This window comes from Barbus barbus (genome assembly GCF_936440315.1).
Source record: "Barbus barbus genome assembly, chromosome: 2".
NCBI classification, from domain to species: Eukaryota; Metazoa; Chordata; class Actinopteri; order Cypriniformes; family Cyprinidae; genus Barbus; species Barbus barbus.
Genome location: NC_136730.1, coordinates 39,110,572 through 39,134,840, shown reverse-complemented (window position 1 = coordinate 39,134,840; position 24,269 = coordinate 39,110,572). Strand labels below are relative to the sequence as shown.

Genomic DNA, 24,269 nt, shown 5'->3' with positions numbered 1-24,269 from the left:
CGGGAAAACATGACTAGACATGACTAAAACGGTATGCAAAGTAACATAGCACTTTATTTTGTTTCAGAAAGTATTTTTTCTGCTCATTTTGTTGAATATTTGACTATTAGCTATATTCATGTGCAAGTTCAGGATTTTGGTACTTTATAGTTTCATGGTTCAAGGCACTTTAAATATACACTGTGTATGTGTATGCTCCTGAAATGAAAGTTTAGAAAGATGTGATGCATTGTTTTTGTTAATATGATATGACCCATCATATACAGTCTCATATACAGGGTATAATCAACTATTTTCCATTGTCTAGTCTTTAATAAGCAAACAAAAATGACAATAAATTGTAATATCAAATCGCAATAGTAACTGCTAAAATGTTTATTTAATTGTGACAGTCTGTATATTAAGTGTATATTCAACTTTTTCCCATGGTCTAGAGTTAAAAACAAAAATCGCAATACATAGCAATATCGAATCGCAATACTTGTAGAATCGAAGTTCTTAAAAAAATCACAATACATATCATATCGGCACCCAAGTATCGTGATAGTATCGAATCGGGAGGTAGGTGTATTGTCCCATCCCTAGCGTTATCGCATGTAATCTAAAAATTGTAACGCGTTCATATTTTTTGTTTTTACGCAAATTAATCGTTGATAAGGTTTGACCCCAACTACTTGCCATCATCGCAGCGCGGAAGGTAATCATTGCCTGCGTCCCAATGTGCACACTATCTATCCTAAATTCTATGTGATATTAGTAATTTTCAATACTATCTAGCCTAAATAGGGCAGATAGGGTGGATAGTATGCACATTGGGATGCAGGGATTGTGTGATTATGAGGCGCCGGGGCTAGACAAATGTGAAGGGAACGAGGAGAGAGAGAGAGCGAGTGTGTCCATGAGAGAGAGAGAGATTTGTAGCCTACACTCATATGTGATAAGGGTACAGCGAACCAGTGTTGCCAGGGTCGCGGTTTTCCCGCACTATTGGGCTATTTTTTTTACTAGTCTACTATTTTTTTTTTGGGGGCTAATTTTATAATGTACCACGGCCGCCCAAAGTGTATGTATGTATGTATGTATGTATGTATGTATATAACAAAAAACAAACAAAGAGTTCTTTCAGTATTTAAGATTATCTGAACGTTTTCCATTCAAGATCTGTGAGTGGTTTTTTTCTTCATCTTTCCCTGCTAAAAAAAACAATAGAAACCATCACAGAAATTCTAATGCTTTCCATTAAAATACCATTATAAACCATTAGCTTTTTCCAATAAAACCATTACAAAATTCCTTTTTGTAGTGTTTTAGGCATTTTTCAAATAGGATTTAACATCCCACCAATAGAATCCATCACATACCAGTAGACAACATTATAGTTTCCATTTAAAACCAATACAATTCCCATCATAACCATTAAATCATTACATTTTCTATTGTGTTTTGGGCAGGGTTGTTTTTTTACTATGACATCATAGAGAGCGGGAGATCTATTAAGCTGCATTCACGCACGGATCTCTTTTGAAATATAAGAAGTAATGTGGTTTGTCCTGTCCGTTTAATCCCTTAAGACATAACTGGCTGTGTTTACATTAATTTTGCATCATAAAACCATTTTGAGACGCAAATACATTAAACCACGGAGTCGCGCGCATGCGCGAGCAGTCTACACAAACAAGCGTGCGTCAGCATTTGAAATTGAAAGCAGTCTTCTGTTAGTGAGGTTCATATTTTAAATATATAAGTCCACTGCATTCCAAACCATATAAATGATGACTTCGTAGAAAATACCGACGGGCGAGAACGCACACTTCAAGTGTAACATCAAACAAAGCGCGCGTCTCTCACAGTGCATCCTGTGCAATGAAGCCCGTGCATGTCGTTGTAATTTGCTTCAACCTTTCCGAACTTTATGAAAGTTTATTTTACGGAAGGTTCGAGTGGTGTATGTGTGTGAGGAATTGGAAGCAAGCAGAATACGGTGTTTCTAAAGCAAACTCAGCATCATCGCACATCTGGTTAAAAACTAAGCTCAGAATCGCGATGCATCGATGGATCGTTTTTTTTTTTTTTTTTCTCCCACCCCTGCTTATCAGTCTTCCACTAGTGTTGTCACGATACCAAAATTTGGACTTCTATACAATATCTGACTAAAATGTCACGATACTACTACTTAAACGATACTACAACAGAAACATAGAACAACAGGAAAAGTCATTAAATAATAGATGATCCAAGTGGAGATCATACTGTAGTTATTTTATCCCTGAAAAAAATAAATAATACCCGCTTCAAAATTGTTTTTATAAAAATAATGATAATCACATGCCAGTGCCACTACACAGGACTATGTGCAACTACCAGCCTCCAGGTATTTAGAGATCTTTGCTACATTGGTAAGTTAGCTAAAAGGATAAAGCCAAATCTTATTTCATTATATAGTAAATTTATTTCACAATAACAATTTATATCATGATATAGTCATTTTTTTTATTTTATCTTCATTAATAATAAAACCATAGATGCAAGTAACAAAATAAAGGGCATGGATACGTTGGCAAGTCTATAATTTCGTTGTATGCAAGTACAATGACAATAAGCAAATCTGAAATCATAAAACTTGCACAATTTAACAGCAATTTATTAAAAGTTGAACAAAAATTAAATTAAGGCCCTATGAAATACATTTTATTTTCTCAAACTTTTTTTTTTTTTTTTCTGTGAATCTGGTTTCCATTAATTTTCTGGATTCCATTTTAATCATTTCATTACATTTTAATAATCAAAAGCATATATATCTAATTATTTTATAAAGGATAATTAGATTTGATAAAGAATTAATTTATTATAAGCTATTTATTTCTTCTTTTTTTCAGAAATACTGTTGTGTATTTACAGTTTTCTGGTAAATATTCCGCAAATATTGTTTTAATATTTTTATTATTAGTAGTACTATCATTACATTTAAGTAATATATTTCTGTCAAGTTAATTTGAACTTTTATTTTGATGCTGTGAAGAACTTTAAGTTTGTTTGTATATGATATGATGATTGTTTGCAGCTTAATGTTCACAGACACTAGTCCATCGCGCTTTCATTTAAATGTACTGACCTAGGCTACTTTAATCCATTCATCCCAGTGTTTTATTCAGGAAATACGGCTCTTATTAAAATGCATTCTAAAGGAACCGGTACTAGTAAAATGTGAAATCATACCATTTTTAAAAGCAGGGTATCACAATACTTTTTAGTGCTGGTATATCGTGCAACACTATTCCACTGTCATTATCATTAATAAAGATGACCCTTACTCTGACGTCCTTTAGAAAATACTTCCTTATAATCCATTAATATTTAACAACTTCTTGTACACGCCATAATTTCCCATCACTCTGGCAGAACCCAGGCAAACGAAGGTCACACACTTGTCTCTTCCTCTAGAAAGTCCGTTACAGTTCTCTTTTGTTTGTGGTTAATGTGTAGCAGTATCGTGTTGAACTCTGATACACCTCCGGGCAGACTTGGCATTGGGACTTGAATCTGTGAGTTTGGCTGGGAATGGCTTGGCTACTGATCAACCAGCTCAGGCATGATAAATCCAGACTCTCCCAGTCTTTGTCTTTGATTCTCCGGCTGAACTGGGGTTTGTTTAAGTGTGCAGTGTGGCAGAAGTGAGCTGCGTCACTGCAGGCTGGTGTATGTGAACTGGAGGCTGTAGAGTCACATGGTTTCTCTTCTCCAGTCAGACATCCGTGTTTGAGCGGGCGTAGGTGGCCCCGCTCTCAAACAGGCTGCTGGCAGATGGCGTTTTGTTGGAGCACTGAGTATTCCAAAGTGGGACTGACTGAGAGAACTACACTGCACTTGGTTTAGTCTGACCTATGCTTCCATGGAATCTTTTTTTTTTTTTTCTGCAATGCCTGCAGTACACAATTCCATTAAAATACATGGATTGTGGTGTTTTGGGACGATACCAGGCCCTTGGTACCTTGCCATTAATTCTAAATTGCCACAAGCAACAAATACATTTAATTTTCCCCCAATTAAAATTCCAAAATCAAGATTTAAAGGGATAGTACACCCAAAAATGAAAATTGTTATTGATTATTCACCCTCATGTCGTTCCAAACCTGTAAGACCTTCGTACATCTTCAGAACACAAGTTAAGATATTTTTAATGAAATCTGAGTGCTTTCTGACCCTGCATGAACAGCAACGGAACTACCACATTCAAGGCCCAGAAAAGCAGTAAGGACATTGTTAAAATAGTCCATGTGACATCAGTGGTTATCTATCTATCTATCTATCTATCTGATTGTTAAATCTTTGTTTTGAGTAAGTTTTCTTCTTACCTCTTTGTATAAAAAACAAACAAACAAAAAACGGCCTTTAAATCAGTTATTGGTTGCTGCATTATTAGCCAAAATATATAATAAATGAGCAAGGGAAATACATTTTTGTGAATGACAGCTATTCAAATTCTGTTCAAATCTGTGCATGTGGATTCATTTCAGCCCTAGTCATGATAACTTTTTCTTATATTGCTTTTTATGACTGATGACCTGAAGCTCACTATATTAACTTTTTCTATGAAATATGCCACTTTTTGAGCAATTACATTGAGCATTACTATATGAATTTCCTCCCACTCTTTGAATTCCCACTCACATGTTCCAGCAGCATCTAGCAGTGGAGTGTCGATAGAAAGCTTGTGAAAGTGTTAATCAGCAGAGATAGATAGAAACCAGCAACTGAATATGTGTTATGTGCAGTCTGATCACAAGATGAGTCATCGGCAGGCCAACAGTGCGCTCTATTCTCAGGGGTGTTACACCACCACACAATGAGCAGTGTAGGCTTTGCCTGGAACTACCCACATCACCCTCACAAGATGCATACAGTTTAGAGACACATGTATATGCTTTAGCTGTTAAATAAAGAGTCTGCAGAATTTTTTATTTATTTTATTTTTTTTGTAGGTCAACCTGGAAGTTAGCATTATGCTGGTTCCTTCTACAAAAACCCAGAACCCAGTTTTGTTCATCGTGATAATCTTTACAAATGAACACAACTTATGAATTTTGAAGCCTGATGAACTACACTACGGTCGCATGACTTCAACATCACTACTATATTAAGATTCTGGGAACTCAAAGTCTTTATTTTAAAAATATTTTCCCTGAAAGTTTGATTTAGAATAATTTGCAAGAGCATGATTCATAGGCACATTAAGAGGCCGTGAAAGCAGACTAGCGAGAAGACGAGTTTTCCTGTTCAAGTAATGACACAAGGTCATTGCACACTGAGTCCGAAATTTTCGCACGTTAAAAAATAAATACGACCTCACGTTGTGTCAATCACATTTACACACTGCCTCCGAAACGTTCGTTCATCATAAAAAAAAAATTAGGATCAGGTTCAATTTTCTGCATTTTCGCATCTGTAGAATGCATTTTGATGGGAAAGGATGACGAATACGGAAAAACAGTGTGCGATGACCTTTAGTCAGGTTAAATACTACATTGAATTTAAGATATGAAAATGAGGCTGTGACGGATAGACTTAGTCTTCACAATAACTCACTGTATTTTGCCATCTCTCAAATTTAAAAGCTATTTTATGGAGCTTTTGTGTACTGAAAGTTTTTATTGTATTTATTTATTTTCGGAAAGATGTTTGGTCAGCTGAAGTGTTTTTTTAGTTTTTTTTAAACAACAGTAAAATCCCCTGAGTGCAATGTATGTAATTCCCTCACAACCACATATTAAACATGGCGCTACCCTGACAAAGGTCTATATTCTCGGCCAACTCTGCAGTCGTATTTAGAAACTTGTTAGCAATCGCCTTTTTCAAGAGTAAAATAAATAAATAAATAACAGATTGATTTGATCATATATGATGTATTTTATGTTGTAGAATAAAACATGAAATTCTTAAGCATGTGTGAACCACAGACCGTATTTTAGTCATTTAACCAAAAACCCATACATTTTAGGATGATGGAACTGAAAGTGCTAAAAATGCTAACTTTTTTGGTGTACAAAAATACATCATCCCTCCAAAATGATATACAAGCATCCTAAATGCCAAATTTGGGAATCGGACACCTTACTCACCAAATCTGACACTGCAGTTTTAGTAGTGCTGGTTTCTTGGCATAATTTATGTGATTGCAAGCATTCAAAGTGAATTGTGGCAAAGCCAGCTTCATTTAGTTCTCACAGTGCTGCCATCTAGTAGTTGGAGGAATAAGTTGCTTTAATCCACAATCAGATGAGGCCATCATTTTATAGTCATAATTTAATTAAAAATACACATTTAACCATTAAAGAGAGAATGTTATGACTATTGTAGTTAATGTTTCTGTATTTTTCTTTTTTTAAAGTAGAGGGTCTGCCTCAGGTCTACTATTTTGGGCCCTGTGGGAAATACAATGCCATGGTTCTGGAGCTGCTCGGCCCCAGTCTTGAGGATCTCTTTGACCTGTGTGACCGAACATTCTCCCTCAAGACCGTCCTGATGATCGCCATTCAGCTGGTGAGTGCACAGGCTCTCTGAGAAGCTACTGTAGTTTAAGAGCAGCGTGGTACCTGGGTGAGAAGTGTTTGCATATCATTGAACTGATGTTTTTGCAGTGTAAACGTGTAATGTGAGTCTGTGTTCAATTTTCCCAGATTTCCCGCATGGAGTATGTGCATTCTAAAAACCTCATCTATAGAGACGTGAAGCCAGAGAACTTCCTCATCGGTCGACAAGGAAACAAGAAGGAGCACATCATTCACATCATAGACTTTGGCCTTGCGAAAGAATACATTGACCCAGAAACCAAAAAACACATTCCTTACCGGGAGCACAAGAGCCTTACCGGCACAGCTCGATACATGTCTATTAATACACACTTAGGGAAAGGTAAGTGTAAGATACCTCCCTAGTCTGAGCCTAAAATGGACTTAACATTAAATTTAGCATGTCACTATCCCCACACTTTGTGGCTTCTTGATTGGCTGTTTAATAGGGTTGGGAATCATGAACCAGTTCTGTTAAAGAACATGATGTTCATGTTTGGTTCCTTTTAATGTTTCATTGAATCTATAGCATCTCAGTCGTGATTGTGTCGTCTAAACTGAATGTGATGCCAGAGGAAAAATGGGCGGTCCAAGATGATACAGTGTAAATAAATAAACCTGGACAGTGCTGTCCTTTTTACTGAATAATTAAAAAATTCAGAAGATGAGTCACTTATTTTTCTGGAATGACTTGCACTGAATCAGTCGAATTGGATGCTGAATTATCAACTTACTCACTGAATCGCATGTCATGCCATGTCTAACTCAGATTAAAAAAAGCAAGAACACTTTTGTGTTGTAACACTGTTATGTTGTAAATGGCTTTAAGGCATAGTTCACCCAAAAATGAAAATTCTGTCATCATTTACTCACACTCGAGTAGTTCCGAACCTGTATGAACGTCTTTGTTCTGCTGAACACAAAGGAAGATATTCTGAAGAATGTGGGAAACAGAGCAGTTCTGGGGCACCATTGACTTCCATAGTATTGTTTCCTACAATGGAAGTCAATGGTGCCTCAAACAGCCTGGTAACAAACTTTCTTCAAAATATCTCCCTTTGTGTTCAGCAGAACAAAGAAATTCATACAGGTTTGGAACTACTTGAGGGTGAAGTAAATGATGACACAATTTTCATTTCTGGGTGAAATATCCCTTTAAGGTGATGATACACGGGGCAACATTTTTTGAACGTTGTTGCTTGGGGACTTTACCATTGAGCATAGGCAACAAATTTAGATTTGTCGTGGGCCCTGTGTCTCACCTGATTGCCCGTTGACAGCAACATTGTCCAGAAACTTTGCTCAAATAGTTGCCCTGTGTATCATCACCTTTAAAGGGATACTTTACCCAAAAATGAAAACTAATCATTTACTCACCCTCATGTCATTCTAGACCCATAAGACTTAAGTTTATATTCAAAACACAAGTGAAGATATTTGAACTGAAACCTGCGTTTTTTTAGTCATCCGTTGAAAACCCATGCAACCAAATTTTAAGCTTAAAAAAGTAATCCAAGAGCTTTAATCCATCATCTGGAGAGACATGATCATTTTATATGATGAACAGATTTAAAGGTGCAGTAAGCGATTTCTGAGAAGTGCTGATATTTGAAATCACCAAAACAAACTGACCCCTCTCCAAAAGGATGCCCAAATTCACAATATTCATTATGTTCAGGTTTCTCAGGAATCACTTACTGCACCTTTAATTTTGGCTTTTATTTAAATGACCATGAACCAATCCACTTACATAGACCACATCATATATGGTAAATGCGGAAGCTGAAATGCATGTGCTTGGTACATGAGAACAAACCTCATTAGTTCATCAAGCAAGCACGGTTGTCTCTTGCATGGACTTTAAGTGGATGAACAAAATGATTGTCCTGTAGATGTATGGAAGTCTTATGGTTTTGAAATAAGACATGGATATTTATTTATTGTTTTGGCCATGGAATAATGATTTTTGTTTTTATTGATCATACGATCAATGATCAGTATATTAATAATTAAGTAAATCAAATTGAAACCAGATTTGTTCAATTCCATATGATTCCCATCTCTGCTGTCCAGCCAACTTCGTTATTGTGTACATGTTACTATTTTAATTACCTTTTTTTTTTTTTGCAGAGCAAAGTCGGAGGGATGACCTTGAGGCCTTGGGTCACATGTTCATGTATTTCCTCCGGGGGAGTCTCCCTTGGCAGGGACTAAAAGTATGTTGAACTAGCATGTTAAAGCCATTAAAACGTTAAAGCCGTTACAGCTTGAAAATCAGATGTTATTGTTGTTTTGTGCTTTGCAGGCTGACACACTGAAGGAACGCTACCAGAAGATTGGGGACACAAAGCGAAACACTCCCATTGAGGTTCTCTGTGAGAACTTTCCTGGTGAGACGTCCATCATGTGCTGCATTTGTATCAGCTAAAAATCATATCTGACCCCGTTTACTTTCTTAATACACATTCCTGGTTTTGTGCACGGTTCAGAAGTGAGTGGAAAACAATTATAACTTCATATTGCATCAGAGCTTGGTGTGTTTGTCTTCTCAGTGTAACTGAGGTTCAGAGAAATGTCCACTCAGAAGATGAGTAAGTTGAGAGTAATTTGATTTAGAAGAAAACAGAAAAGTGAATGTGAAACTGCCATATAACAGTTACGCTTGTGTATAAGCTTATGCGGTACAATACCGGTATGAAATTTTAGATTGGTTTAAAGGGGAATAAAATTTAAAAATAAAGCATAAATGTTGGCTATGCGTTGCTGGTTTCAGAGCAAAATGCAAAACTGCTTTTTATTTTAAAACATAGTATTAAAAAAAAAAAAAACTAAAAGTGCTATTAATAATAATAATATTACATTTTTATTGTTATATTTAATGGGTCACACTATGTGCAGTGAGCACCAAGCCAAATCTCCAGGTGCTCTCATGACAACCAGAATGAAAAAAAAATTGTGCACCCCTCAATATAACCTATTTTTCAATGGCATTCAATATAGGATTTGACTATTTGATTCATAAATAATTAGGCTATTATAAATAGATTGCGCATATAGACTGTTTTTTGACTGTCTTCTGGAGGTTTGTTGTACTAGTCAACTAGTTGGTTACGAAATTTCTGTTTAAAAATGTAATCAGTCAAGGCACACAGCCCTACTTTGTAATCCTTTATCAAATGCAATAACTTTTTCAGCTGCCACATGTACAAAAGCATAACACATTGGGTTGTTGAAATGTTTTATGTTGACTTTAAGACCAAACTTCCCTTTGCTCTAATTTAATTATTATTGTCATTGTAACTTTATCCTCATTTGTGTTTTCAGAGGAGATGGCCACCTATCTACGCTACGTCCGGCGGTTGGATTTCTTTGAGAAGCCAGATTATGAATACTTGCGGACCTTGTTTACCGAGTTGTTTGAACGAAAAGGATATACCTTTGATTACTCGTATGACTGGGTTGGCAGACAGATTGTGAGTCAACATGTTGTCTTTACTGCCTAGAGCAGTCTCTGCAAAACAGTATAATTTTGTTGTCTATATTTGCTCAGATATAGAGCTAGCTCACCTTGGAACTAATGTTCTCTGTGTTTTGGTTTGTCTTTCTCAGCCCACACCGGTGGGGTCGGTCCATGTGGACTCAGGGGCATCTGCCATCACGCGTGAGAGCCACGCACACAGAGACAGACCCTCCCAGCACCAGCCCTTAAGGAATCAGGTAATCTTCCGCTGCTCATTAAGGAAGTTTAAGATTGGTGAACCTTGTCTTTATTATGGGAAAGGAAAGAGAAACTGTCCTATGTTCACATTTCAGTCCACACACCCATTTATTAAAGGTAGATAATATTTCCCCTGAACCAAAAGGGTGATTCTCACAAAACAAGTCTGGGTCATATTTCACTTCAAGATCACAAGAAAGAAATAGAATTGTTGATATAGAAGTCAATAAGGTTTTTTTTAAGAAAATTAATACTTTTATTCAGCAAGGTCACATTAACTAAAAATTACAGTAAACATTTTTGCATTGTTTTCAAAAGATTGCTATTTCAAATAGTATCAACAGGTTTTAACAAAAATATTAAGCAGCACAACGATTTTTAACTAATAATAAATCAGCATATTTCAGAAGGATCATGTGAAGCTGAAAACTGGAATAAAGTCTGCTAAAAAAAATCAGCTTTGCCACCACCTGCATAAATCGCATTTTAAAATATATTAAATTAGCTAATTATTTTAATTGTAATAATATTTCACAATACTATTATAATTTATACGGTTGTGTTATGTATGTGATTTAAGTGTTTTGTTTTTTCTTTTTATTGTCATGCAAAGTTTAGGACCATAATGAGACTCACCATTGAGAAAAGTGGAAATTATCAAAAAATTTGTTTATTTATTGTACATGCCTGCATGCTTTTTTCCCCCTGGTAAAGGTCCTTGCTAGATCACAATACAAAAAATGTAGAAATTAGATTTTAGATTTTTAGTTTTGATTTAATATTGGAGTGAAATAATGGCCTAGATATGTTTTCATGACATCTGCTGAAGAATTCTGAACAGAGCTGGTGGAGGTGGAGTTGATTTTAGAGGGTTTCTGCAGCACTGCATGAAGCTTTAAACAAAATCATTAGACTCGCCAACTCAGCAACTGGCTGCTACAGCATGCACTGCTTTAGCACATCATGGCTCAGAGTGCATGCTGGGAATAGAAGTTCCTAAAACTATATATTTCCGAGTATATATGTCACTGGAGACTATTTTTATATTGATTAATTTGCGCTTTTCTGGCTTTCTCTTACGTTTGCAAGAGCAAATCCGCTTTGCACATCTCACAAACTTGCCCTGTTTCAAACTCATCTGCTGAAGCGCAAGTTTAATTTTGGTTCATAAGATTTTCACACGTTTTTGAATTTGGGGTGCACTCAAATTAGTGCTTATAGTTCAAGTTTAAGGGATTTAAGTCAACAAAAAATATTTTCCTTTTTGTTACATGAATAAAGGTGCTTTTTCAAAGACAGGGTGAGGGTGAGATAATGAAGTGATGACTACCTTCATTTTTGCCTAATCTGTTCTTTTAAGACATCTTGACATCATATGTCTAAGGAGTTTCCAGTGATTTGAATTCACGTGTAGATCTGTATTCTTATGATTCTTGTGAGGGAAGAGGAGTGCAGCTATATTTAGAAATCCTTGGCTGAAAGACACAAGGGCCCTGTAAACTGCCTCATCATCAATTTGGTGGAGGTTCTGGTGTTTGATTCAGCGAGTCTGTTTAGAGGGCATCGCAACATTAATTGGGGCACATCAACACCTATTCAAAGTAATGCAAATTTTCACCACAAAAGTCTTTAGATTTAAAGGGGTCATACGATGCTTTTTTAAGATCATTGTTTTGTGTATTTGGTGTTACAGAATGTTGACATGCTTTAATATTCAAAAAACACATTATGAAAAACTGTTCATTATTGTAGTTCCTCTATGCCCTGCCTCTCTCAAATGTGTCGTTTTCTACAAAGCCCCTCCTTCCAACAAGTGCAGTCTGCTCTGATTGTCCAACTGACCCAGTGCATTGTGATTGGCCGAACACCATAAGCACGCGTCGGAAATGTAACACCCCTTACTATAATCGTGGGTTTCAGCTTTCAAGTTAGTTTTACCAGTTCAAGCCCGAAAGACTAACAGAGTGATGATGCTCTTATGTATTTGCAGTACACAAGCCACGGTTGAGATGATTTCTGACGGGCTGTACACTCTGCTGTGACGCACACACGACGCGTTAGAACGCGCAAAACCCCGCATTTGAACAGTCAATAGCAAATACTTGAACTAATAACAAAATATACTTAGTTACTGATTCAGAAGTGCCTACTGTCATGGCAAAGAAATAGCCTTCGTGCATAGCCAGCCTTATACTCTCCAAGGTTCACAAAACGGTCCATAAAATGCGTTGCACAAATTCGAACATTTGAGTTGTGCTGTTGTGTTGTAAATAAACCTTAACCAATGATTCCTAATTGCATCTACTTTCGGAAGACCAAATAAAGTGCTTTTGCTTTCACATAGAAACACACAGCGTCTCCCTGAAATGGTTGCATCAACACTACTGTGGTTACTGAAACCACGCCGCCTTTTGCGTGATCATTTGGGGCGGCATTGCGCAAATATTTCCACATCGTGATGTAGACATGTGGGGGCGTGTCTAAATGAGCCGATTTAGGGGGTGTGGTCGAGTCTTAATTTTTATAAAGAATATCTCTTTGGGTTTGAGACTTCAGTCTTTGCAACTTTAGGGATCTCATCTATGTACGAACAGCTTGTAACACTCCAAAGAATAAGGAAAATTTGAAATCGCATCATATGACCCCTTTAAAAAGTACATTTCTATAGACTTGCTGATAAGAGATGAGGTACAACAGGTCTAAAGGTGCACTGCGGAAAAAGCCACATTTTATTTTATTCTCATTTAATGCAAAATATGCATGTGGAAATTTGGCTTATCCTTGATGTAATCACGGACACCAACCCAAAGTTAATCTGGTGCTAATTTTATCTAATGTTTTATAGGTTTATAAAATAAAATTGGCAAGTATGTTTTAAGACAAAGCTCATGTTAATGATTTTGAATTTTGTCCAAGATAATTCAAAGGTTTTTCAATAACTTAAGTATGTTTTTTGAAGGGATAGTTCACTCAAATTTTGTCATAATTTACTCACCCCGATGAGGTTCCAAACCTGTATGAATTCTTTCTTCTGTTGAACACAATATGTTTTAAAGAATGTCGGTAGTTGCTGGTAGCCACTGACTTCCATAGATTTTTTTCTTCATACTATGGAAGTCAGTGACTGCAACAGATGAAGGAGACTCATACAGGCTTGTAACAACTTGAGGGTGACAGAATTTTCACTTTTGGGTATTTTAAGGTAAAAAAAAAAAAAAAACTGCCTTTGCTGTTAGAACTAAAGGCACAATAACTGACATGATGATAAAAAGCTATCTGACTTTTCCATTTGTTGGCATGACATGGATAGATTCACATAGTTGATGTCTTTAAGTTGGGTGACCACCTCAGAGATAATCACCATATTTATAATGAAACCATTATATTTGAAAATATATAAATTATGTAAATATATTTATTGGTATTAAGCCATATTAAATTATTATGGGATTATTTTAAATTTTAATGTTTTAATGACATATTAACTGAACAAAATAAGTAGAAAATAGTACAAACTTTGCTGCAGTGATTTTGAACAAGTATTAAACTTACAATAAAGTAGATAAAGTATTTGTATCATTTCTGAGTACCTTTTGCCCCCTTTGCCACCTCATAAATGTATTGTAAAGATTTTTAAACCAAATGACTTTTATGATTTATTTTCCACAAAATGTGTTGCTCAGTTAATGCTTAATCCAAGCGTATACACTATATGGACAGAATATTGGGACTTAGGTTTACTCCCACAGCCCAAAGACATGCAGGTTAGGTGAATTAAATTCAAAATTGTGTAAAGGCACGGAGTGTGGTTACAGAGTGCTAAGGTGCGTTGTGCATAAACGTCACCAATGCTCTTCTGATTCTATGTCTGAAGAGTTCAAACCTCCACTGGCATTAATATAAACACAAAAACTGTTCGGGAGCTTCATGGAGTGGTTCAAGCAGCCCATGGGTTCTGTGACTGACCACCTGCTTGCAAACCTCACATCACCAAGTGTTATGCCAAGCTTAAGATGGAGTGGTGTAAACCATGCTGCAACTAGATTCTGGAGCAGTGGAAACGTGTTCTTTGGAGTGATTAATCACATTTCTCTGTTTGGCAGTCTGATGGGCAAATCTGTGTTTGGCGCTTTTTTGCCAGGAGAATGTAACCTGCCGGACTGCATTATGCCAACTGTAAGGTTTGGTGGAGACTGAATTGGCATAATTGGGGCTGATTTTCAGGGGTTGGGCTGGGACTCTTACATTTAGTGAAGGGAAAACTTTACGCTTTGGGCAAGACATTTTGGGCAATGCTTTTCTATTTTAGCATGACTGTGCTCCAGTGCACAGTGCAAAGTCCATAAAGACTTGGAAGAATCTGACTGGCTCACACAGTGTCCTCACCTTAACCCCATCGTACATCTTTGGGATGAAGTGGAACAGAGATGGAGAGCCAGACTTTCTTGTCCAACATTAGTGCCTGACCTCACAAATAACTCTACTGGACGAATGAGCTAAAATTCCCACTGAAATACTCCAAAATGTTGTGAAAAGGCTTTCCAGAAGAGTGGAAGCTATTATTACAAAGGGGACCCAAGTCCATAGTGATTTCTATGTATTTAAACTTATGTCATTAAGGTCCCTGTTGATGTAATGGTCAGGTGTCCTAATACTTTTGTCCATATAGTGTGTATTTTCTCTGAAGGTCATACACTGTGTGAGTAGTGAACACACTTTTTCCTGAAGATGTGCCTTTAACCCCATTGCACCTTACATTTTTGGCCGTGTGTCTACAACCAGTGTTCCAGATAATACATAGCCTTCACAATATATATAGATTGTTTTTTTTTTTATTTAAAGATTTGTTTCCTAATATCCGTCATCATTCAGGACACAATAGATTAGGACTTTAACTTCTAAAAAATATCTATGCTTAAACTGAATAATCAATAAACAACAACTTTTGCATTACTTCAATCGTGCCACTAAATGCAAAAGTAATTAAGGGAATATTTTCATTATTTTTCACACTACCAAACTATCGTGTCCACCACAAAACACTTTCACATTCACACTAGTGATTCACCAAGGGGTTGTCCTGAAGCTGTATACTGTACACTACAGTTTCAGAAATTGAATTTGGATTTTTTTTGTATGTTTGTCCTTGTGTTTCTTGACTCAGAATATTTTGAGCTTTCTGTTAATGCCATCTTATAAATGTCCACTTATAAATAACAGAATATGAGCCATCAGGTTGAATTTAATGCAAAACGTAGCTGTAGATAGTGTTTTTAGTTCTCTTAAAGAGACAGTTTACCAAAATAAAAATTACACCATGATTTAATCACCCTCAAGCCATCCTAGGTGTATATGACTTTATTCTTTCAGTGAATACAGTCGGAAATGTCCTGGCTCTTTCAAGCTTTATAATGGCAGTGAATGGTGGTTAAGATTTTGAAGCCCAAATAAATGCACCCATCATCATAAAAAGTACTCCACATGGCTCCGGGGGGTTAATAAAGGCCTTCTGAATTGAATCGATGTGTTTTGTGTAAGAAAAATAAAAACGTTATGTAATCTCTAGCTTCTGCTAACTGTTGTGCGTGTGCACGAGAGAGTGGTGTTCTAACGGAAGACATAGGATGTAGTATAAGCCCCGGTGAGAATATGCTGGTCTTGTGAGAACCAAGCAAAGGAAAACCAGTCTCCTCTTGGCTGATATTGAAATCCTCCACCATTTCTCTTTACAAAACCTCATTTTGTACTTCTGATCTGTGACCAGTGTTTTGTTTTGCTCTCTCCTCTGTGCTTCTGCATTTGGCACTTCTCACCAGAGTTTACGCTGGAACAGAGAGAACAAACATGTGTATGACAATTAGCAGAAGCCGGAGATTAGGGTGTCTAACGTTTTCAATATGGATATTTTTCTTACACAAAAGCATCGCATCACATTATTAACCCCCCAGAGCCATGACATATGTACATTTTATGATGGATGGATGCACTTTTTTTGGGCTTCAAAATCTTGACCACCATTCACTCCCATTATAAAGCTTGGAAGAGCCAGGGCATTTTTTTTTTATGTATCTCTGATTGTATTCATCTGAAGAAAGAAAGTCACATAGACGTAGTATGGCTTGAGGGCGAGTAAATCATGGGATAATTTTCATTTTTGGGTGAACTATCCCTTTAATTATTGAAATTATGCTGTCAGATATTCCAGTCAGAACTCCGTGTTGGATGCCTGATTTGCTACATGCAGTGTCCACTTGGCATTCAACAGCTTTCAGAAAGTTTCTCTTCAGTTTTGATGTCTCCTTGTGTTTATTTTGTGGTGTTTGCTTCTTGGTTTGATTGGACGACTGGTCCACAGTCACTAATGCCATTTCCTGGCTTTGACTGGCTCTTTTTGTTTCTTGTTGATTTCCATTCCTGCATTGTGCTGCATGCCACCTGGCCTCACTCCGCCCGCTCTCGCTCACTCACCACACCTCCCCCCTCCTGCGCCTCCTCCTGCACCTTCTCCATCCACGCAGACGGCCATCTCCGACCGCAGAGGAGCTTGGGAGGTGCAGCCCAACCGCCAGACAAACTCCTCCTACCTGACCTCACACCTGGCAGCGGACAGGCACGGAGGCTCAGTGCAGGTACTGCTTCACCCCTCGCTCGACTCCTCCTCCTGTGTGCGCTCATGTCTACGGCCATCTGCAGCAGCACGCTCCACCTGCTCTAGAACACTTCCTCTATGGTTTCCCCTGTTCTTGTTCTTATTACAAAAATGTAGAAATGCTGTGTTTCATTCAAAGCGTGAAAGTGTTTGAATGTGGGATGTTCCAACCTTAATATTTCTGAATTCTAACCATATAGCCTTCCATTGTCCAAGTTGGAAGAGCATTGTCAAGTAGCATTCTATTGGAATTTTCCAAGTAGGAGGTTGGAAATGTGAAATTTTCATATTCTATCACTTTTCTGAGTGTGAGGGTGTCAATTCCAACTTTCTGAATTGAATGAAACGCAGCATGTCACGCAGAGGCTGAGATTATTGTGGTAATTTGGTACAGCTGACTTTAGGACCTAGTATCACCAGCTCTTGCACACTACAGTACACCAAGCACAATTCAATGAGATGGCGACAAACATTCAGATTCACCACCTTGCGCGGCTTGCTTCACTTTTATTAGTAGGTGCCTCCAGCAGGCGACTGAGAAATGCTGCTTGACAGTCTTTGAGTTTATTTAGATGGCTTCTTAATTGAACTGAGGGAATTCTGTAATGTGTAAAGATATATTAGATGACAAAATAATAAACCAAATGGTATTACATTAAGTGTGACTTAAGAGTGAAAATACTTTTGGGGCTACTGTACAAAAGTGTTATTTTACGATCAATAGTAGTTTTTGTTAATATTTTGACTTGGGTTTTATTTTTGTATTTTTTTTCTGTATTATTTTGTTTGTTTTCACTTTGATTTTAATGTTTTAGTGTATGCATATGAGATTTTAAGATAAGGTGTAGACAAGCAGTATTTGTAGGTTTTTTTTCCTCTCAATTCTGTACATTAGTGGATTTGGTGAGACTCAGACAACTAAAATAATGGAACATTTTAAATAATAGCATGAATATCAATATGGCTATTTTTTTTTTTTTTTTTTGGGTTGACTGGTGATAGTATTTTTCCAAGTGTTTTTAAATATTCCAGGTTAAACGAAATTTGAATAATTTACATACAATGAGAAAGCACACAGCAATACAATAAGTAGCCCTATAGATTGAAGATGTGTTCTGTGAAAATTATTTATTTTTCATAAACTTGAAATTGAAATTATTTTCAGTTGGTAATAAAGTTAAGGTTGTATTTAACAAGGAATATTTTGACCTTTCATAAACACGTATTGTAGTTAATGATTTTCCTCAGTTACTGCTTTCCAGTAGTTACTTGCACAGATAAACATATTAAAGTTCTTTAAATAGCTTCTGTAGAGCGACTGACAGAACTAATTAAAATAACATTCTTGGGTCACACTTTATATTAGGTGGCCTTAACTACTATGTACTTGCATCAAAAAATAAGTACAATGTACTTATTGTGTTTATATTGCATTTCAAAACACTTTTGCTGCTATTGAGGTGGGATACGGGTAAGGTTAGGGACAGGTTTGGTGGTATGGGTAGGTTTAAGGGGGGGTTAAGGTGTAAAGGATGGGTCAACAGTTTAATTATAAATCTAATTACAGATGTAACTACATAATGGTATTTTTGAAAAGATAAGTACAATGTAAAAACATGTATGTGTACACTAAGTGCATTGTATCAAATGATTAATTTAAATGGAAGTACATAGTAGTTAAGGCCACCTAATATAAAGTGAGACCCATTCTTGCACGGAGGCTCCCAATAATTTTATTTTAATGAATTATTTTCTGCCACAGGTGGTGAGCTCAACTAATGGTGAACTGAACGCAGATGACCCGCTGGCGGCCCACTCGAACGCACCAATCACAGCGCAGGCAGAAGTGGAGGTGGTGGATGAGGCCAAGTATGTGCACATGGCTTCTCACAGGTTTCTGTTGTCTATGCCTTGTGTCTAACTGACACAAGCTGTCCTTTAGCACTCTGGTTCTTTACATGATTTCACCCCTGCCCTCTCTGGTCCATTCCCATCTGTTCCCCTGTAGTGCCCAAAGTGTTTAATGGAGCATTATATTGGATAAAATTATCAATTTTTTATTTGCACTTTTTTTAAATAGCACTTCTCAATTTTGAATGAAATATGAATGCTACCATTCAAAAGTTTGGAATAATTTCGATTTTTTTTTTTTTTTTTTATGTTTTTGAAAGGAGTCTATTATGCTTACTTTGCCATCATTGGAATAAAATACATTTTAATATATATTCAAATAGAAAACAGTTCTTTTAAATTCTAATATTTCATATTAATATATTTTTTTTTATACTGTGTTTCTCATCAAATAAATGCAGTCTTGGTTGCAGCCAAAACTTTTTTTTAAAAATCTTTATAATTCCAAACTTTTGACTGGTAGTTTATATTTTTAAAGAGAGTATTTTGAAAGACAACTGTTACACTCTTTAGTTTCCTATTCTTCTAAAGCCCCTGATGTGCATTTGAGTTTGTCATATAAAACGTCCTGTCTGATATAATTTTAAACACTTATTCTTGTAGTTCTTTATCTTAAAACGCCCTCTGTCTTTGATTTATTGATGCACAGGCTTGAAAGTGGCACAGGCAGCAGCTGCCTTTATCAATTAACAGGATTGCACAAACACGCAAGGTCGCCATGGTTATTACACAGTATTAATGCTCACCAGAGGTCTTTCTTCTAATCTCTCTGATCTCTTTCTTCTTTGCATTTCCTTGTTTCTTGAATATAGTAACCGGTAGGCTGCTTTATCATAGTTATGTATCCTTATTTAAAGATTCAGCCTGTAATGTTAGAACACTGCCACTTGAGCTATAGTAGCAGCTTCTACTTTACATAAGATTACATTAAAAGGAAAGTTCATCCAAAAATGAGAATCATCATGCAGAATTCTCACAATCATCAGATGGGAAGTACAGGGGCTCCACGCTATTAGTGTTTGGCATCTGTTTTATGCCCCATGCTTAGCTCGTGACTGTCTTCCAACTAGATGCCAAGTCATGGATTGTTTTGCTTTGCATAGAGGTAGAGGAGCAAGTGAGTTTTTTTCCTTTTCTTTTTTTTTTATTATCTTTATTTTATTTTTGTATATTTAAAGCTTTTAATTTTATTTAATATTCAAGTACTTGCATCATACAGTAAACTTCATGAGAGAGCATTTGTACAACAGTTCTTATTCCATTTTATAAGAACACAAGCATTAAAATTAATGCCATTCAAAAAAATGGCATTATCACTTTTCCAGTGAGAGGCATTCAATTGGTTCTACGGTGTAAAAAATCTTTAAACCACAAATATGGTGTTCAAAAACATCTCTAAATCTCGTGAGCTTTAAAATATTAAAAGTTTGTAGCCGATGAATTTGATTTGAATTGAATAACCCAGAATGCAAGAACACTTCATCTAATTTCTACAACCTGAATTCCGGAAATGTTGGGACGTTTTTTTAAATGTGAATAAAATTAAAACTAAAAGACTTTCAAATCACATGAGCCAATATTTTATTCACAATAGAACATGGATAACTTAACAAATTTTATGCACAAAATGAGCTCATTACAAATTTGATGCCTGCTACAGGTCTCAAAAAAGTTGGGACAGGGGCATGTTTACCATGGTGTAGCAACTCCTCTTTTCAAAACCGTTTGAAGACGTCTGGTAGGGATGTGACGAGATTTCGTGGCACGAGATCTTGCGAGATCAGATGTGTCTCGCGAGATCCAACTGGTCTCGCAAGAGCGTGAAAATATCCTCGCAAAACATTTTGCAATGTTTACATTAGAGCTGCACCATTAATCATAAAAAAATTGCGATTTGCTTGAAACACCCACGCGATCTTATTCCTGAATGACAACGAATCGTTGTCTCTACAATGATGGCTATGTCTATTATGACTGTTTAACATCGCGAGTGTCAGTGGATCGTGAGAAGCACGTTTTGTCGCTGCCCATGTTAATGAATCAGAGGGTCGGCCATCATCACGCTTCCGATGTGAATGCTGTTATTCACTGATATGGGTGGCGACAAAACACGCGCTGCTCACACCAACAACTCCACTAACACCTGTTTCACATCATAAGCGTCTTAAACATTCAAATCTGCATTCATGCTGCTGCTGATCCAGAAAGAGCAACACAAACAGTCTTTTCAACCACACATCATTATTTCTGTTACAGACATTTAAATAACAGAAGTAGGCCTACTGGGATAAGAGTTTATAGTTTGGGTATAAACACTTATTGTCTACAGCAGCAATCAAAACAAAAGTATCTTAACACTTGTATTGTAACACTTATCATCTTCCGCCAGGAGGTGGCAACAACCTGTATAAAAAAATGTATTTGACACTGAATCGTTCATTCAGGAGATTCCAATAGTGAAACAAGTCTTTATGAACTGAGACGCTGACTCCATTGAATTTTTATTTTATTTTGTTCAAATGAATGTATATTTTTAAAAGACTGACATTGTCAGAACCACTAGTAAATTACGTTATTTTGTTTAGTTTTCATATATATATATATATATATATATATATATATATATATATATATATATAATTTTTTTCCTTCAGAATCATGATCTGCAATTTATTTAAAAAAATTGTGATTCTCAATTTATCCACAATCGTGTAGCTCTAGTTTATATGTTCTTTATTACTGCATTTAATTCATTAAAATAGAAGTTTAATTTCATAAAGTACAGGTTGATTTGAAAATGCACCTACATTTTTTCATCTCGTTCTCGTAAACCCAGTCTCGTGTCTCGTCTTGTCTCGTGGGATAAGTGTCTCGTCACATCCCTAACGTCTGGGTATTGAGGTTATGAGTTTCTGGAGTTTTGGTGTTGGAATTTGGTCCCATTTTTGACCTGATATAGGTTTCCAGCTGTTGAGTTCATGGTCGTCTTTGATCTATTTTTCGTTTAATGATATGCCAAATGTTCTCTATAGTTGAAAGGTCTGGACTGCAGGCAGGCCAATTCAGCACCCACACTCTTCTACTACGAAGCCATGCTGTTGTAATAGCTGCAGTATGTGGTTTTGCATTGTCCTGCTGAAATACACAAGGCCTTCCCTGAAATAGATCATCTGGAGGGGAGCATATGTTGCTCTAAAACCTTTATATACCTTTCAGCATTCATAGTGCCTTCCAAAACATGCAAGCTGCCCATACCGTATGCACTTATGCACCCCCATACCATCAGAAATGCTGGCTTTTGAACTGAATGCTGATAACACGCAGGAAGGTCTCCCTCCTCTTTTCCCCCGGAGGACACGGTGTCCCTGATTTCCAACAAGAATGTCAAATTTGGACTCGTCTGACCATAGAACATTTTCCCACTTTGAAACAGTCCATTTTAAATTAGCCTTAGCCCACAGGACATGACGGCGCTTTTGGACCATGTTCACACATGGCTTCCTTTTTGCATGATAGAGCTTTAGTTGGCATCTGCAGACGGCAAGGTGGATTGTTTACCGACCGTGGTTTCTGGAAGTATTCTTGTCAATGACAGAATCATGCCGATGAGTGATGAAGGTCTTCGGCCTTGTCCCTTACACACAGAGATTTCTCCAGTTTCTCTGAATCTTTTGATGATGTTATGCGCTGCAGATTTGCAAAGCCTTTGCAATTTGACGTTGAGGAACGTTGTTTCGAGTATTCCACAATCTTTTTACGCACTCTTTCATAGATTAGAGAGCCTCTGCCCATCTTTACTTCTGAGAGACTGCCTCTCTAAGATATCCCTTTTATAGCTAATCATGTTACAGACCTGATGTCAATTAACTTAATTAGTTACTAGATGTTCTCCCAGCTGAATCTTTTCAAAATTTCTTTTTCTGCCCTTTGCTGCCCCCGTGCCAACTTTTTTCAGACTTGTAGCAGGCATCAAATTGAAATGAGCTCATTTAGTGGATAAGTTTAAAATTTCTCCGTTTAAACATTCGTTATGTTCTATTGTGAATAAAATATTGGTCCGTGTGATTTGAAAGTCTTTTAGTTTTCATTGTATTCAAATTAAGAATTCGGGTTGCATATCTCATGTACATATATTATCATTACAGAGTGGCACATTTAAAATCTTACAAATGCATTATAAACATAGTTTGGTTTAAATTTCCAATTGGAGGAGCTGCATTTGAAGCTGTAAAACAGTCAAAATCTGTTGAATGCTGCATTAAAGGGTGAATGTGCAGGTCACAAAATCAGAAATTATATTTTCCTACTTAAACACATTGCTTAATAATGTTTTAAAGAAACATTTATTGTATGTATGTGTATATACATAAAGCTTTACATACATTCTGGTCCTAAAATAGGCATATAAATTATAACCATATCTTAGGACCACAAAGTTTGCAGTGCAATTGTGTTGTATTTTCATTACAATTAAGCTTATTTTCCCTTATCCTTACTGTAAAGGACTCTAGAATTGTATTTAAATTATAAAGTGTTTTGCATCATCATAGTGGTATAAAAAAAACTTTTAATTGTCAATAGTCTTGTGCTAAAAAACAAAACAAATTGTCTTTTTATATATTTAAATGTGACCTGGTTTTAGTTGGATTTCTCTATTACATGAGGTTGCTTTTTGACAGCCTAATGAACGATATATACGCCACTCAAGGCTGTGCCTACAGTGATTTTTAGACCATGGTTGATGGGATTTTAGGTACTTGGATTAATTTTCACAAAACAGTCATACCAAATGTTTTATTGTGGCAGAGAACCATTAATCAAACTGAAGCATGCTTATGTTGTATTATATTCACTAGTAGAGCGGTGGGCTGGTGAGCTGAGGACGACACTACACTTCTCCAAACCCTTTCTGTTCCTTTTCTTCTCTACTTTTTCTCCCATTCTTTTTTTTTTTCTGTTGGCCATCTGTTTTAGAATTTTACAAACAGTGATACATGTTATGATATTCCTTAATAAAAGGTGACTATGAATTGAGCAGATGTTTTAGATCTACACTATCCGCTGAGTCTGTCTCTCTCTCTTTCTGTTTGTGTCTTCCTGTTGGTCTGTTGTCGCCGACATTAGGTTTGTCTCATCGTCTCACCTCTGTGTAATAATCTCTGTCTTTTCTCTTTTCACACTCTTCTGTAGCTGCGTGAAAATGCTCAACCTGTGGTGAGTCCCTCTCTCCAGTCCACATCAAACCCAAGGGGAGTGGACCAGCCTAGACTGTGGCCATATAGATCGCGCTTACACCCAGATCTACTAACAGTTGTAGGCTAATGTAGCTGTTCATGGTCTGTGAGTTTGAAACCGAAAGAGGGAGGTCTGTTTGCTCAAAAAATCCTGAAATTATCTGAACAGTTTTTCCGATTATTTTATTGTT

At 36.6% G+C, this 24,269-nt stretch overlaps 1 protein-coding gene across 6 annotated transcripts in view; it reads left to right on the top strand.

The window, feature by feature from the left end:
• Positions 1 to 24,269, top strand: part of LOC306885308 (casein kinase I) — a 53,332-nt gene that overhangs the window by 24,254 nt on the left and 4,809 nt on the right. For 2 of the 6 annotated variants that reach the window (XM_079441747.1, XM_079441748.1), the window contains 8 exons: positions 6,386 to 6,537; positions 6,675 to 6,909; positions 8,697 to 8,782; positions 8,872 to 8,956; positions 9,891 to 10,039; positions 10,176 to 10,283; positions 16,803 to 16,913; positions 18,696 to 18,802. In XM_079441747.1, coding sequence (XP_079297873.1) covers positions 6,386 to 6,537; positions 6,675 to 6,909; positions 8,697 to 8,782; positions 8,872 to 8,956; positions 9,891 to 10,039; positions 10,176 to 10,283; positions 16,803 to 16,913; positions 18,696 to 18,802 — 1,033 coding nt within the window. Of the gene's footprint in view, positions 1 to 6,385; positions 6,538 to 6,674; positions 6,910 to 8,696; positions 8,783 to 8,871; positions 8,957 to 9,890; positions 10,040 to 10,175; positions 10,284 to 16,802; positions 16,914 to 18,695; positions 18,803 to 24,034; positions 24,059 to 24,269 lie in introns of all 6 variants that reach the window. The other 4 variants (XM_079441750.1, XM_079441751.1, XM_079441746.1 and 1 more) reach the window with 3 other exon arrangements.